Here is a 15,790-nt window from a genome sequence, read left to right as displayed (position 1 = left end):
TTAATGGTTATAAACTGGTGGATGAGCTGTGGTCTGATTCAGTGTCTCATCATTCCTTAGCCTGCACTTTGTTCTTACTCTGGAGGTGAAAATTCTGGCATGATCTGTGTCCCATAACAAGTTTAGTTTTAAGCTGGGAAAGAAAGTTAGGAAAGTTCTGACACTCATGGCCATTTTAATGCTCTATAATAGTTCTGTATTGTAGGTTGGAAATACTGGTGTGGTCTGTATCACAAAATGGCTTTATTTATGTAAGCTGCTTGCCAAGTTTAGAGAATGAGCATCATTTTTACAGGCTAATGCATCCACCAGTTCATCTCTTTTGAGCCTGAACATCAAACTGTGAGAAGTAGCTGCTTATCTCAGCTGTTCATGATAGCTTTTGAAGCAGAATTATGGTGGGTCTATTCCCAGCCTCATATTGGGAGTGATGTGTTTGACTTGTGCATTATGTGCTATTCAGGCATACCTAGTGGATATGTTATTTTTCCTTTTCTCTTGTCTCCAGTCCAAAAGGGTTAAATTAAAACCATTTATTTGATGTCTTGCCTGCTAGTGGGGAAGGTTTGCTTATTGAGCATTGCAGCAGTATCATTTAGTTTGCAGATACCTGGCTTTGGGTTTGAGTTGGTGCTGCAGAGGTGGCTTTGTAACGACACCAAGAAATTGAAGTTAGCCTTTCGAACCTAATCAGATTTCAGCAGATGATCTACGATTGCAATGTTAGGAAATGAGACTCTGCTAAGGAATGCTTAAGGCAGGACTACTCAGCATCTGGGCAACCAGGCTGCATTTGGCCCACAAATACGGTACTATTCTCTAGCTTGTGCTCATCCCTAGATCACATGCACTGTAGTCAAGTGTCAGCAGTGCTTGCCTACGTACCCTGCACTTCCTTGGATTTCCAGGAGTGGTGTCACAGCAATTAGCTGCTCAGACAGACATGACTTGAACCTTGAGGTGGCTGATTCTTAGAACAGGGTTTTTAACCAGAGTCCCTAATGACTGGGTAATAGATTCATCTCCTGTCACTGGCCCTCTCTTTCTTTAAGAATATTTAAACTAACTTTTCCAAAGTGCAACTGTGTCAAAATAAGATTGAAAATGACCCCATCCTAGGAACCAGATCTACTCATGGACTGTAAGTAACACAGTGCACTCTGCTAATCTGCAGGGGAACTGACAGGAGGTTATGGACTTACATGTGTTTCATAAGCAAAGCAGTGCACATTGGATGTCATGCATTTCTGATTTAAAGTTAAGGTAATTTTGTCTCATTCCCTAGACTTTGATCATACGCTGAGACCAGTATCAGATAAGGAAATATGACGTTTTCTATTCAAGGAAGCACTAAATCTGGAAGTTAAAGATTTTTATCGCCATTGTTATTATGTAGGCACAGGTACAGTTTGCAGCCATTTGCATTTTTTAACCTAGCAATCAGTGTCCATACATAAGTTATAAACCAGGTCAATTCGTTCTTTTATATCTAGTAAGAACAACCAATGTTTTTATTTGAAATGCCTTTCTGCAAAGTTTCGCTTCATATGCTACAGCTTAAGCCAACCTCCGAGTTTTGGGTACTCAGGCCAAAACTGAGGCTAGGACTCAAATGACGATCTGCTTGCCACAGTATTGAAACTTCATTCATTTCTGAATTGCTGTCCTCTCCGTAGACTCCAGCACTAAATTCCCTGCTATTTTACTTGGGTTACAGCTGGCTTCTACAGAGTTTTTTTCCTGTCGATTTCTGGGTAATGAGACCCTTTAACAGCAGATTTTGGATTCATTCACAGAACTACACAGAGACCAAACTACGCCAGTATTGGCCGTTAAACTGAATGGGTTTGTTTAAGCTCAGCTTTTCTTTATGTGTGGATCCTTGGCACCATCTAGTGTCTGAAAATGTAGGCCATTGAGCATGAAACATCACTATAGAAGGCTTCAGCCATAATAAAAGTGGTGCTCTGGACCATCAGCTAATTAATTTCACACAATTACATTTTTCCAGTTACAAACTACAATTAGACCAGGATATGGAAATACGTTCCATGCTTATGATTTCCTATCCCTTGTCTCTGCCAGGATGCTACACTGGAACGATCAGTTCAGTGCCAGAAGTGGACATCTGTGTGTCCACTACTGGCAAATGTACAGTACTTTTCGTGGAAGTGTGGTGCTAGATAAATCCAAGCACAGCTTGGATGGAGAAAATCATTTTCTGCTCCTGTTCTAGCTTAGTGGCAGCTTCTGACCCAACCATACCACCAGCCCTCCCACATTTAGCTGCTGATTAGCCCTCTTTCTAAGGAATGATATTGGCCTTCCAGCTCTTGCATGAAGTTCTGCAGAAGCAGAACCACAATTACATATATATGTACTGTATAATTACATGTGCTACTCCGCAGAAATCCACCAGCAAAGCTTTTCTGTCAACAGTTTGCATTTCATGAGTTTGCCACCGCAGCGTTTGTTTTAATAAGATCAGTACAGCACGTACAGTTTTAGCAGAGAATTTTATGGCTTCTAACAGAGCTGAGACAGCAAAGTTTCTGGTACCTCGGGACCATTGCTTGCAGCAGCTGAGTGCAAAGATCCGTGTGAAATGTGCAGTGTGGTTAGCCAAGTGTGAAAGGGAAAAACTGCTGTGATAGCAAATTACGCTTCCTTCCACATGCTAGGGGAAACGTGGTCAGGCAAAAAATATGATGTCCCTTTGTCAGTTTATGCCAGGCCGAATGAAAGCCAGGGAGAGGAGATAGCATTTGGACTGATGGCTTTGACTTGTTCTTGTGATGCCATGAATGTGACCCAGCTGCTGGTTATTGAGGTATTGCCAGCTATAGCTGGGAAAAGACAATCTGCTATAGATAACTAGAGCTAGAGGCAGGGGATGTGTGGAAGACAGGGAACAGAGGGGATATTCAGTGTTTAAACTTATGGATTCTCATACATAGACTGAGTTTGGTTATGCATGGAACAGATTATGAGTGCTTTCCTGAAAAAGTAATCAGCAGGACTAGAAAGCCTGGCCCATCATTAAGGAAATAATTGTGATTGCCTTTCCATGGATGTTGAAGACCTGGACACCTGACCTAAGGCTGTCCTGGTCAATCCCTCGCTGGTCAAGGGAGAGAGGCAGCATGTTCCAGAGGTGATTTATGCCTTGTTTCTCTGGCATTTATTTTGGGATGGGGTGAATCCAGAGCTGAGAAGGTAGTTATTCCTTTCCCAGACTACAGAGGGGACCAAAAGGGGCTCAGATACAACACCAGTTTTAGATCAGTTAAGTGAGATGAATCCTCTACTCAGAGGTAGAAGCAAGGTGAGAGGAAGACATCTGACAAAAAGCACACCATTAGTGGCTTGAACTCCCTTCCCTGTTCTTTATTAGGCATACTGAGGGTAAAGGTAATAGGCATGGCAGTCTGGAGACCCATGCTCTGTATGTATGTAAACTGACCTAGATGTGCTTGGCATCTGTTCCCCACTGCCCTCTGCCTGTGGACTCCATCTACCTTTGTTTCAGTCCATTTTTATTGATTTAAATGATCTGATTAACGCAAGGACCATAAAGCCAGGAGCAGAATCAAGCCTTTCTTTGCGACTGATTGCACCAAGGCTCTGTGCAAACTAATTGACAGCACTTTACTTGAGTTGTGTCTAGTCTGGTTGTGCCTGGTGGATACAGGCCCTGAGGCTCTCCTTCTTCACAGCAGTCAGAACACGACCACTCATCTGTCCCTCAGAGTCAGCTCAAGACCCCTACACAGGGCTCACCACAGTCCTTGCTGCAGAGGAGAAATCAGGGTTACATGGGTCACAAGCTGAGCATGAGTCAGTTACGTGGCAGAACTGCAAAACAGACAAATGATGTTCTAGGAAGTGTTAATAACAAGGACGTGTAAAGCCAAAGAGGGTAATTTTTGAGGTCTGCTTGGCCTCAAACTCGAGAGAGCTGAGAGGAAAGCAGTAAAGATGAGAGACAGTTCTGAAATCCTGAGCTCTGCGAAAGGACAGGAGGAAGTTAGGCTGAACAAGGAAGAGGGAACCGAGGGAAGGGGAAATACAGCAGTCTGCTCAGTATGTTTGCAGTTGTCATGAAGTTGATTCAAGTGTTGGCTGTGTCCAGTGCAGGCACAAAGTTAAGAGTTGATACCTTAATTTGTATCAAGAGAGATTTGGATTAGTAATTAGAAAAACATTCCTCATTAGAAGGACAATGCAGTAGCACGAGGGGATGCTGCTCACGGTCACTGCGGAATCACCTTCACTGGAAGCTGTTAAAAACCAAGCATCTGTCAGGAATAGCTTGATATACGCCATTCTGTACTGGTGCTGGGGAATGGTGTAAATGATACCAGGAAATCCCTTCCAGCTATAGATCTCTAAAGTCCCCTTAATGCTGTCAAAATTCAGGAAAGCCTCAGGCACAGTGACAGATATAGATGACCTCTCCCTTCAATTGAATGATATGCCTACTTTTCCCCCACCCCGAGCTTGCATTCCTTGGCTGCCTCTGGATGTGCAAATTGCAGTAGAGGCAGGAACCCTATTGTGCCTGGCTACCAACCTGGGACTTGTCTTGGACGAGGACTGTGCTGCCTTCCTCCATGCATTTCTCACTTCCATCCTGGATCGCTGTGCTCATTCTCATTAGAACAAAGGTAATCTGAGCTAATTTGGAAGCATGCACCTGTACTCTGTACCGTATCACATACAGATAATGGCATGGCATGGGGGTTAATCAAAGTAGTGCCTTGGTGTCAGTGAAAAGCCAGTAAAAACTAAATGCAGTGAACCTATTTAAATGTTTGTATCACATGTGTTTTTAAAGCGCACACCAATACAGAATGTCAGGTCCTGTGGTACATTCCTCATTGAATTGTGCCATGGAGGGAGCGCAGGGGAAGGATTTACACTTCATTGTAAAGTGCTTACAAAGTTCTCCAGCTGCCCAGATATCTGAAAGACAATAGCAGATATCTGAAAGGCAACAGCAAGCTTTTTCTGTCTGATGCAGAAACAGAAGTGTGTGTGTGTGTTACTAATGGTGAGTGTTCTTTTTGTAAGAGGAAGATGCAATGGAGCCTTAAGAATGAAACATTTCATATGGTTCCATTCATTTGCTTACACATCTCCTGCTAGAGGGGCCATGCCTCCAACACAGAATGTAGATATCAGAATCCATTATTAAAAGGGATCTTGTACCTCACTCAAACTAGTGGGGTTCTCCTCTAACTGAAACTAACTGGATTTTGAATCTGCAGTGAAATTTTGTACATAAATAAGGTATTGAATGGCTTCTTCATGACCAGGCTTGTCTTTTTTTTAACACATGCTTCCACTTTTTGTCACAGAAAGCTCCTTCTCTCCTTCTGGGAAAGAGAAGGACCTAGAGAGAGAAGGACCCATGCAAAATTGCAGGACCTACTGAAGGAACAGTGGGAGCAGGAGGAGTAGGGGGATAACAGGTTGTGCAGGGCAGGACAACAGGGAAGAGAACTGGAGACAGTTGGAACTGTTTACTTCAGAAATATGCAGTCTTCTGCAGACTCAGAGCTTTGTTTTGGCCCCTCTTGAATCGATACGAAGGACTGACCTTGCTGGTGGCTATGGAATAAATGTGAAGGAGGTGAGAGCTGGGCCTCCAGGCTCATTTCTTTTCTGGAGCCTTCCTATTTTATTCATAGCTTTGCCCTAGATCCTAAGCTGTCCAAGGTGGAATATGCTCTATATGCCCATAAAGGCCAGATGCTCATGTGGGTGCATGCAAAAACTGCCCCAGTGCCCCTGTTACTGCATGACCAAGAGCCTTCGGTTTATTGTGTGGACAGGAAAGGAAAGGAGGGATGGAGCACACACAGAATCAGCACATTGCAGAAATGGATTGAACAATACATGGGAGGCGAGCCTCAGGCATATTCAACAACAGTGCACTTGAAACATTGCCACCAAGTCATTGTCAAGAGTCTGTACATCTAAAAAGAACTATTAAATGTATTTGTCAGTTAACAGACATCAAATAATGGTTTGGATTTTTGTCTTTTTTAATGAAAGGGAAATGATGAAGAGCAGATAAGGTTAAACAATTACCTAAACAGTGAGCTTTATTGCAAAAATATATGGTGTGCTGAGAGACAATTTCATATGATGCCATTCTAAAGCCTGAAAATCATGTTAGAACACTGGAAAGCTGACTGGCATTTAACTGTAATGGAGCTGTAACACTAAGACAAATTTATCTGAAGGAATATGAAAAGTGCCAGAATAATTAATGTACTTATAATGCTCTCTGGTCTCTTGCAAAGCCCCGTATTCTTCCCTGCTGATTTTTCCTCTGAAGCAAAATAAATGTTAGCAATAATAGAGGCTCAGATCACCTTACAAAGCCGTAAAGCCATATATCATAAGAAATGGGAATTCTTTGCCAATGAAAATATAGAAAGATTTTCTCATTCTCAAATGTCTTAGCTTTTGGCATGTGGAGGAAAACCAACTCTTTCTGAAAAATAAAGCCTTATTTTATGGAAAACTTATGTTCCTTGAGAGCCTAGAAGCTATAAAAAGATGCTTTCTTGAAATCATTGCAATTTTAAGCAGAAATAATACAACGCATATGTTTTCTAAACCAAATTTAATTAGTAAATATCTCACACAAAGAGTAAATCTTTCAAGCCCACATATCATAGCAGAAGCTGCAGTTGTTTTTCAGTGTCTCTTTATGGTAGCATATTGATGAGATCGGTCAATAAGAGTTGAAGAGACTTTCAGAGGTAGAACAATGTGTTGCAACAGAGTGAATGACACATGGGAATCCCTCACCCACAGTGTCAGTGCTGGTACAGTGCCGTGTCAGTACTGCTCTGTCAGGAGCAGAAAGCAAAGAACACAAAAATACTAAATCTTTTCGTATCTCCTACCTGTAGCTATAGAGGTGTCAGGTGTGTTCAAACTGCAGGTGAATTCCCTGGAAAACCTTTACTTTAAAGAAGAGTAGAATGCGAAGTTCATGGATTTGGGGAAATGATAATATGAAGGTCTTTTAGGCCTCTCTAACTTCTTGTGCACGTGGACGTATTTACTGTTCCTTAGGTGGGAGAGAGCTCCTCAAGAACATGGGCTCTTTCTCTCTGCCTCTTCATCTCTTCATTTATAAGCCCTGCAGCCATAAAGAGTCATTGCAGATCATCTTGTCTTACTCTGGCATAGCAGAGGCAGGTGGGTTTCACAAATCAAGCCCACCACTACCAGTAGAAAGAATCCCATCCTGGCTTTTGAAGTTGCAATTGCCTATGGGTCCGCAAGCCGGCCCTCTCCGATTTCCTTGCAGCCCTTAGGGTAAGCCCAAGAGCTCTTGCCTCCGAAAAGAAGGGAACTTCCTTGTGTGAAGTGAGTGACTTGCAGAAGCACAGGAAAGTAGGAGAGTTTCCTTTGGAATCCCTCTTGCTGAAGGAAAGCTCCATGTATTGGGGCAGAATTTCCTTAAGCTACATGGAGAAGCCCAGAATGAGATCTACAGTGTGGGATAAGGGGAGACTATTGAAAATTGAAAACTTCTCTTGAAACTTCTCCACTTTAACCATACTGCAGATCACAGAAGGCACATCAGCAAACTGAGCATTTATTTTCTGCCAAGACAATCTCAAATCATGCAGCAGTGCTAAGTGGATAGAAAAGAATAATTTCTAAGTCCTTTTCTTGGCTCACTTCATCATAAAACCTGTTTTGGTCACATTACAGAAACCGGTCTGAGCAGAGTATGAATCTGCCAAATTTTAGGCCCAAGGAAGGGGAAAAATGTCAAGAGAGATCTACATATAATCCCTCAGATCAGAGAGAGCTGTATTGCTGCACCGGGAGGTATTAACCTGCTGCAATAGCACCATAATTCTATACTGTGTGAAAGGATGGCTGAGAAAGTCAGAGATTACACGTGCATTCAGTTTGAAGGGAAATTGAAGGGAAAATGAAAAAATCAGTTGTCTTCATTCATAGCATAATGAATTCCTGCAGTATTTTGTAAACCCCCGTAATCAGCAATGTAAGTTCAGAGCATACTGAAAAAAGATATGACCGTCTTTGTATACATTCTGAAAGCATAGTTTGAACACTAATAGGAATGAGCATCTTCCTGACAATGAGAGAACTGCACTGCTGGCTACACATTAAGAGGCAAGTCTGTTCTAATCCACTTCTTATGTTTGTAGGGATAAAAGGCTAAAACACAGAATGAAAGCAAAATACAGAAAGACAAGTAAAGGTAAAGGTTTGGGAACACAACTGAGCAGCTGTGAAAGTTCATCTCTAAATTCACTATCTTGATAGCATCCATCACAAGTGTACTGCAAGCATTAGGAGGATAGAAAAGAAGTTCATTATAAGCATATTATAAGGTGGTTGTTGAAAAAGCTGTGAAATCTCTGCTGTGACACAGCACAGACCTGCTAACTTTCAGCATTTGGTACCTTTAAATCAGAATGAGAAGCTAATGCACTCAGAAACCTTCCAGTAACCACCAAAATCTGTTTTTTTTAAATAAATAAAAACCTGCAGGCAGAGTTAAACTGAAACTCTGACAAAATTAAATGAGTTCCCAGTAATACGAAAAAAAGAGAGACAAAGCGATATTCCAGATGGAGATTATTTGGAGTTACAGCAGTGAACTGTGTAAAGCTAAAGGAATGGTAATAAAGAAATGAATCTATTAAATAGAGTGGAAAGGAAATGGTGCCATTGAGAGATGGGCGTGTTAGCAATGAGAAATGGGATACTCTTCACGAAACTGGTTCCAGAGCTGACAATCATGTCAGTTCTTTGCAAAGCAAACCCAGCAACTCTTATTAACTATCAGATCATCTGTATTGAGTTATGAAAGCCAACTTGCCCATGCACTATTGCTTGACAGCAGGGAACAGAGAATGAATGAGTAAAATAACTCCCTCCATCCTTCCCTTGCCCCACAGGCTGGCCAGCGGAGTTGCTTTAGAGCACTGACTCTGGGACCCTGCTGCTGCAGTAGTGAAAGCTGATAGAGGACCCCATGCCTCAGGGAGATGGGTGCTGCAGCACCTTTGCACTGGAGCCCTAAGTCCCTGAAGCTTAGTGACAGTATCCTGTGAGCATTCACCAATTGCTTCACTCTTACAGATGATGGGATAAGGGGTGAAGAATTATCTGGGGTAAGAGTTTGAAGTCTTAAGGCTGGAGGGGTTCATTATACATGTATTTTCTTCCAATGTGATGTTAGGCTGCAGATGACATTCACACTTACAGCCTTCTGCGAAGCTCAGTTCATAGTTTGCTCTCACCTGTGTTTATGAGAGACCATTTCCACCCCACTCTGCTCCAGTTGGATGCTCCACTGCACTCATAAGACAGCCTATGGCCATATCAAGTATTTAAACTGGGGAGTGGCAAAATCTTTTCTCTGCCTAGGACTGAAAGCTGTCTGAACACCTCTAACAGGTCACAACTTGACACACATCTTAATATTATCCAACAGTAACCAGAAAAATAAATACAATAGGCGTTGGCAGGCAGCCTGAAATAAAATCACAAGTGACATTGAGGCTCCGCTCCTATCTCCTGTGTTTTTCCTTTCTCTCTCTCTCAGCAGTTTAAAATCTCATTCTTCCTCAAGGCAGCCATTCAAAGCTGAGATCAGGGAGTACAAGCCATAGCCTTCAAACACCTTCCTTTATCCCACTGTCTAAAGAGATACAGAGCAGCAGCTGGGAGGGACCTTGTCCTCCTGGACACAACCATGCCCTGAACTTCAAAATCTGGGATGTTCCCTGTCAGTGTCCAGGGGACATTTCTGCCCCAGCCGCCATTTATATGGCCCATTGCTGCTGTTTGCTGCTTCTCCTTCAGTTTATTCACCCACTCTTTACTCTCCCTGCCCATCTTGATTTTCACTCTTGCCCTCCTCTTTGCAGCCTCCTTCCTACACACTTGCTCCTTCCTTTCTTCACCTTAAATCTCAGGGCTTCCCCGCATCACCTTCTAACATCCAACGCCAGTATCTTCTGTAACAGTATGTTCTGACCTCTCCCTTCATGCATGTGCACACAGCCCCATTATGTGACTCTTACTTACAGAAAGACATGGTTAATACAGAGGTCAGTGGTTAGTTACCTCCATTCATCCGGTTGAGTGGAGAGAGATGATTTATTCACGCTGGTACCTGCTCTTTGGAAAGGACTTGCATTGGAGCAGTGACTGGTTCCCTACTCTGTTGCATATATAAGTACCATCCAGGAGGGAAGGAACAGATTCTACTGGTCCAGAGACTCATCAGGCCAGGTCAAAGGTTTAGCAGTAGGCACAGTATCACAGAGGAGAACTTTATATGCCAAATATCACATCGCATGTGGTAAAAATGTAAGCCAAATGTCACTGAATCTTCAGAAATCACATGTTGACACCCTCTGCACAACTCCTATATGAATATTTATATTTAAAGGCTTCTGTTTCTATATTGTTCCTTAAGTTACATTTATTGCCTGGCAGTGAAAAACTGATCTACAGCTGTTATATCTACATCTCATAACCAGGCTGAAGTATACCAGAGCAGAACATCTATTTGACATGTAGAAGAATGAGACAGTTGTGTACAGTCTTTAGCTGTGACACTGTCGATCAGCTCATGTTTAACACACTATACTCACAAAATGCATGAAATGTTTTTGAGATACAATGGGAATGCAATCCTGACCTCTAAAAGAGAGTAAAATCCAGATAGTTCACTTGCACATTTGGTAAATGTTACCGCTAAGACACATTTAGCACAGTTCTAAAATTGAGACTCTTATCAGAGCTAACACAGAGTGGAAAGTAAAACTCAGTCAGAATATCCCTAAATTAAACTGTATCAGCCTTTCCCACAATTCCTGTGATATGTTCCAAACGGGTGGCAGTCAGATGGTAATTATAAATCATTGCTTTCAGTTCTCTAACTTGAGCACTATCCAAGATAGGCACTGAACACCTCTGAAATAGCTTAGGCAGTCACCTCAAAGACTTCAGGAAGACGTTAGGTTCTGGAAACTGCCTTCTCACATCAGGTTTTGTCACTCCTTTGCAACATGAGAAGGTGTTGGGCAGCAGAGGAGACTCTGGAATGATGTTGTGCAGACTCAGTTTGATGGCACTGTTCTGTCACTCGCAAACCGCATTGATTGTTTTTGTCTGGAGCAGCACCTAGAAACTCTTTAACTAACCAAAGTTATTGGCACTCACAGGGGGACATCCTTGCTTCTGCTGAGTGCATTTTAGACACCTTATTGGATCAAAATCTACTGTCACTAACTCTATTAATATTGTCCAAAGGGTCATGTATTGCCCTCTTGACCTGCAAAAGATACAGATGGTGGGTGTCCTACCTGCAGTTTCCTCCTGCGCAGTTTGCAGGATCCCATAAGATGTTCCAGCAAATTCAGGCTGGGGTAGTCCTAGAACAGCTACAGAAAGTGTTGGACACACTCAAACTGAACAGTGGGCAGGGGTCCTTCCAAAGTGAAGGTTAATAACATATAAATGGATTTCAAACGCAAGTCCTAAACCTGGTGAAATTTGTACAGATACTTCATGTTTTATTCCGTGAGCAGCTCCATTTAACTCAATGAGGCTCTTCACAGCATGTAAAACTTGACACATACACAAGTTTTGTGTATGAATGATGCAGGAGGAGGGCCAAAAATACTTCTTTTTAAGAGTGTGACTTGTTTGGAGACATTCCAGAGGAAAAAAACATGTGGGGCTTTCTATAAAGTTGTTGGCAGCATTGTGCTTATTAAACAGACATGAATTCACTCAAACAAGATAAGGTCTAGACATTTATATCAAGTGTGTGGAAATTTGTGGCAAAAAGTAAATCTTCCTATCTTACCTCCAGCTAATCCAACACTAAGTATATAAGGCAAGAATTTATTGTTCAGTTCGCAGCTTGTGTATTGAAATGAACGTGTTCATTTCAGGAACAGAGTGTCATTTTAGATCAGCGTTGAAGGTGAGATGAAAATGTGAATGCTGGGACTGTCAGTAGGGCTTTTCAAGAGCAAGCCCAGTATAGTTCTTGAACTACAATGATTGTGAGATGAAAGAAATCATAGAATGGAGCTCACTGGTCTAAGTGGAACCTGCTATATACCTGAATTTTTTCACCCCCAAGTTGTTATCACGGGCATGGCCTCAAACCACTTCAGGTAAATGCTTCTCCATTATACCTCTCCAAGAAAACAGAAATAGTTGTTAGGCCCACTGGGTTCTGGACTGGTTGTGCTGCCAGCACTTTAAATAAGCCACCTAGGGAGGCACATGGAACATCTGGCCACAGCAGCTCCTTGTGATCACACATTACATTGCAGGACAGCACAGAAAATCAGTGTCACATTTAGCAAAGCACCTTTACTTGACCACAAGGTGGTGAGGTCAGGTTTAAAAGCTTGTGCGGACGTAGGCAGGAACCCAGCAGGATTTTCACAAGCCCCTAAGTGCTTGTTTCCCACTGGTTTCTCACTGGGACCGTCTTTGTAGTAATGCTTTAAAAATGCTTCAATACGTTAGGTGTCTCAAGGCACACTGCCTTGCTTCAGGCTGCAGAAAGCCAGGCACTGCTGCTTAGGTAACTGGTTTTCAACTACAGTTACTTTTAGGGCAGCTGGCCCATGTCCCTACCAAAATCCTCTAGAGCTCCTAGCCTGGGAACGCAGGAGACCAGGGACAATCGCTACATGAACCAGGTACATTTTAGTTAACAGAATTGCATAGGAAGTCTTTTTCAGGTCCTGGAGTGTGCTAATCCCTGTGGATTTTTCAACAGAGGTAGCACCCCATATATACAGGGAAAAGGAAAGTTTATTCACTGGTTGGCTTGATGCTTCAGAATCATCTTTGCAAGCAAGGATACCTCCCCTCCCTTGCTGGTGCTCTCTAGCCCCACACCCAGACTGGCCACACTGGAAGGCATCAGGCCCCTTCTCTAGGCAACTTCTGCATTCCTATTGCACATTTTAAAGATAGGGGAACGCATGCTCATTGCAAGATAATCTCCAGTTCACAGTCACACCGCTCAGAGCCAATGTTAATGCGTTGCTGGGAAGTCTGTTACAGAAATGTATATAATCTAGACTATGACTTGCCTGGAAAAAAACGTTCCCAAGGAAGTTAGTTGCATTTTCAAGATCTCAAGAGTGTTTAGAGGTGGAAGTAATGAATCCAGAACAATGGCCTTGGGAATGCTATGCAGGGAATGCAAAGATCAGTAGAGTAGCACTAGATGGCACTGCAGTAATTTTTACTCCTAAAGCGTAGGCCAAGCCTAGGAAGATATGGGCTCAGATCAATCTCCAAATGGGCCACTCTCATTTGCCATCTAAATTTTACCTGGGTGGCCTGAGGAGATTCTGAGGAATATGAGACACAGCAGTCTTTCCAAGGATTATAATATATAGCCTTGAGCAAGTTGGTAAGTGATATAAAATGTATGATGAACAGTGTGGAAAGCTACATGAATGCTTTCATTTCACAAAGTGAGACCACAAGGCACCTGAAAACCTGTTACGTTCTGCTGAACCCAAGGTAAGGATATCTGGGTTCAGTACATCTAAAAGCATCTCACTCAAAAGCACACAAAAGATGTGTTGTGTCATCTAGGCAACTGGATAGTTCAATGTCTGCCTGCAGGTATAAACTGGCTGTGTAGAACTACAAATCTGATTTAGGGGGCCAAACCCAGCTGGATTTTGGGAGTAGCCTCATAGCTGCCATTTGCTGTCATAGAGTTAAATGCTGACTATTGTGAATTTGTCTCAATATTTCCCACAGATGGTAGCTAACATCAAGGCTTGATACGTATCTTGCCCCTAGTGACAGACCATATAGCTTGTTGTCTCGAACAGACACTGCAGTAAGCTGATTTGAGAGCCTGGGTTTAGAACTTTGCAGAAGGATAGTCTTATAGGAACAGCTGCATGATTCTGTAGCTTATATTATCAAATACATAGGGGAGAAAATAGAGCCTCCTGAAAAAATCATACTTATTCCTGCAAGTTGAACCAATTTAAGCGAAACTCAAGTGGTTGTTGCAATTTAAAGGCACAGTCTATCTCAGATTTGAAGTCAAAAACATTGTAGAACCAGATTTATAAATCTTGCAAATCCTTCTAAAGGAAACATCTAAGTGCAGATTATTCACTACAACAGCACTACAGGTTATTTTTATAATACCATAATTATTTTTCTATTATGCATTTCGGTGAGTTATATTTTGCCTTCTGTTACACTCCAGCTTTAGATCCTCAAAAGGTAATTAGTATCTATTTCACTGGAATCAGTGGGAGTTAGATATTTCAGAGACAGGGAACTCTGACATTTTAAGTTTAAAGGCGAAATCAGCATGAATGTTTAAGTTTCATCACGTAAATCTTACCCTAGTCATAGAGCTACATAACCCTTTAGGGATATTGCCAGTTAAAAGGCCATCCACTTGTCAGTTACAAATACAAAAATCTAATAGTACATTCCTGTACTACAAGAATGGTCTTTATCAATGGAAATAGCCCAGTTGGAGACAACAGGATTGCTTAGAAAAATAAGCACTGGAACCACTAGTATTATTTGACCATAGGTCATTCTCCTGCCCAGCCAATATGTGCAGGTTAGCTCCAGTGGGCTTTCAACACAAAATGGGTGGAGAAGAGGGGTCATAAGAGGCAGAGCATAAAAATCTAGCACTGTACCATTGCTTCAAACTGCCAACATTTAAATAGCATTGTTTAATCAGAAATTAAATCCCCCTTGTGCTGGAATTGGACTGTTTGCCCATGCAAGGCTAAACCTGTGGTAAAGATGAGAGACATGTGCTGTCCAAAAACACTTTAAACTGTCTCTTTTAGTCATAAGCCACTGCTCTTTGAAATGATTCCTGTGTGGTTCTGAACACATCCTGAGAAAATGTTCTAGTTGTCCTACTTCTTCTAATGTGTACTCTAATAAGGGCTCCTTTAATCTGTGCTTTAAATCTCCTTTAATCTGGTCACTGTTTTACACTTTGAGATGTGCCCCTGAGGCCTCCTCATGCCTCAGAAGAGGCTTGAAAACAACTATAACTTGCTGCTTGCTTTCTCAGACATGTCTATGTCTACATTCCTGGAGTTGATGTTGGTCCTGATAGACGTGTCCTAAAAGCAGACTCTATCCTAAATGCAAAAGTGGTCTGTGTAGTTGGCAATGAATGGCGCTCACGGAAATACTCCCTGGTGAAGGTGTGATGAGGCATGCGGTTTGTTGCTCAGCCCATTTTGCAACCTGAGTGACTTGACCCACTTGAAGTCCAGAAGAGCAGCTGCAAAGGTTTCCTGAACGGTGTGGTATGCCTGTGGGAAACAACAGTGTCCCAAAGGTCACTGTTGTCACTATCACCCCAACCATGTAGGCTGACACTGAAGTAAATGCAGCAATGCCTAGCCTTACCTTGAGCAAGTACAGCCACAGCAGTAGTGTGTCGCTGCCCAGCTCTGCAGGCTTGGGAAGAGGAATGGGTCTGACAAATGTGCTTGGTTCAGTGTTAATTACATTGCCAAACCTGTGTCTGTGTGTGTGTATGTGGGTGTGTGAGGTAGGAGGTCAGGGAGTTGTCTTACTCTTAGCTAGCTCTATTACCTGAGCAGGAGGTATCCCACCTAAACTAGTCACCTCTGCTCCCTTCTGTCAATGGCAGGGTAGTAGGGTGTTACATCCTGTTCTCACCTAAGAAATAAAGCTTAGAAAACTAGTTTTGAAAATT

The 15,790-nt window shown here is 42.4% G+C and overlaps 1 protein-coding gene across 1 annotated transcript in view; it reads left to right on the top strand.

Annotated features, from left to right (window-relative positions):
* Nucleotides 1–9,185, top strand: part of CRIPT (CXXC repeat containing interactor of PDZ3 domain) — a 34,306-nt gene extending 25,121 nt beyond the window's left edge. Inside the window, exon 5 of the mRNA XM_080616283.1 lies at nucleotides 8,967–9,185. Within this exon, the coding sequence (XP_080472409.1) occupies nucleotides 8,967–8,989 (23 nt within the window). The 3' untranslated portion in view covers nucleotides 8,990–9,185. The remainder of the gene's footprint in view (nucleotides 1–8,966) is intronic.
* The last annotated feature ends 6,605 nt before the right edge of the window (nucleotides 9,186–15,790 follow it).

Source organism: Psittacula echo, assembly GCF_963264785.1.
Source record: "Psittacula echo genome assembly, chromosome: 4".
NCBI classification, from domain to species: domain Eukaryota; kingdom Metazoa; phylum Chordata; class Aves; order Psittaciformes; family Psittacidae; genus Psittacula; species Psittacula echo.
This window is presented reverse-complemented; position numbering and strand designations above follow the sequence as displayed.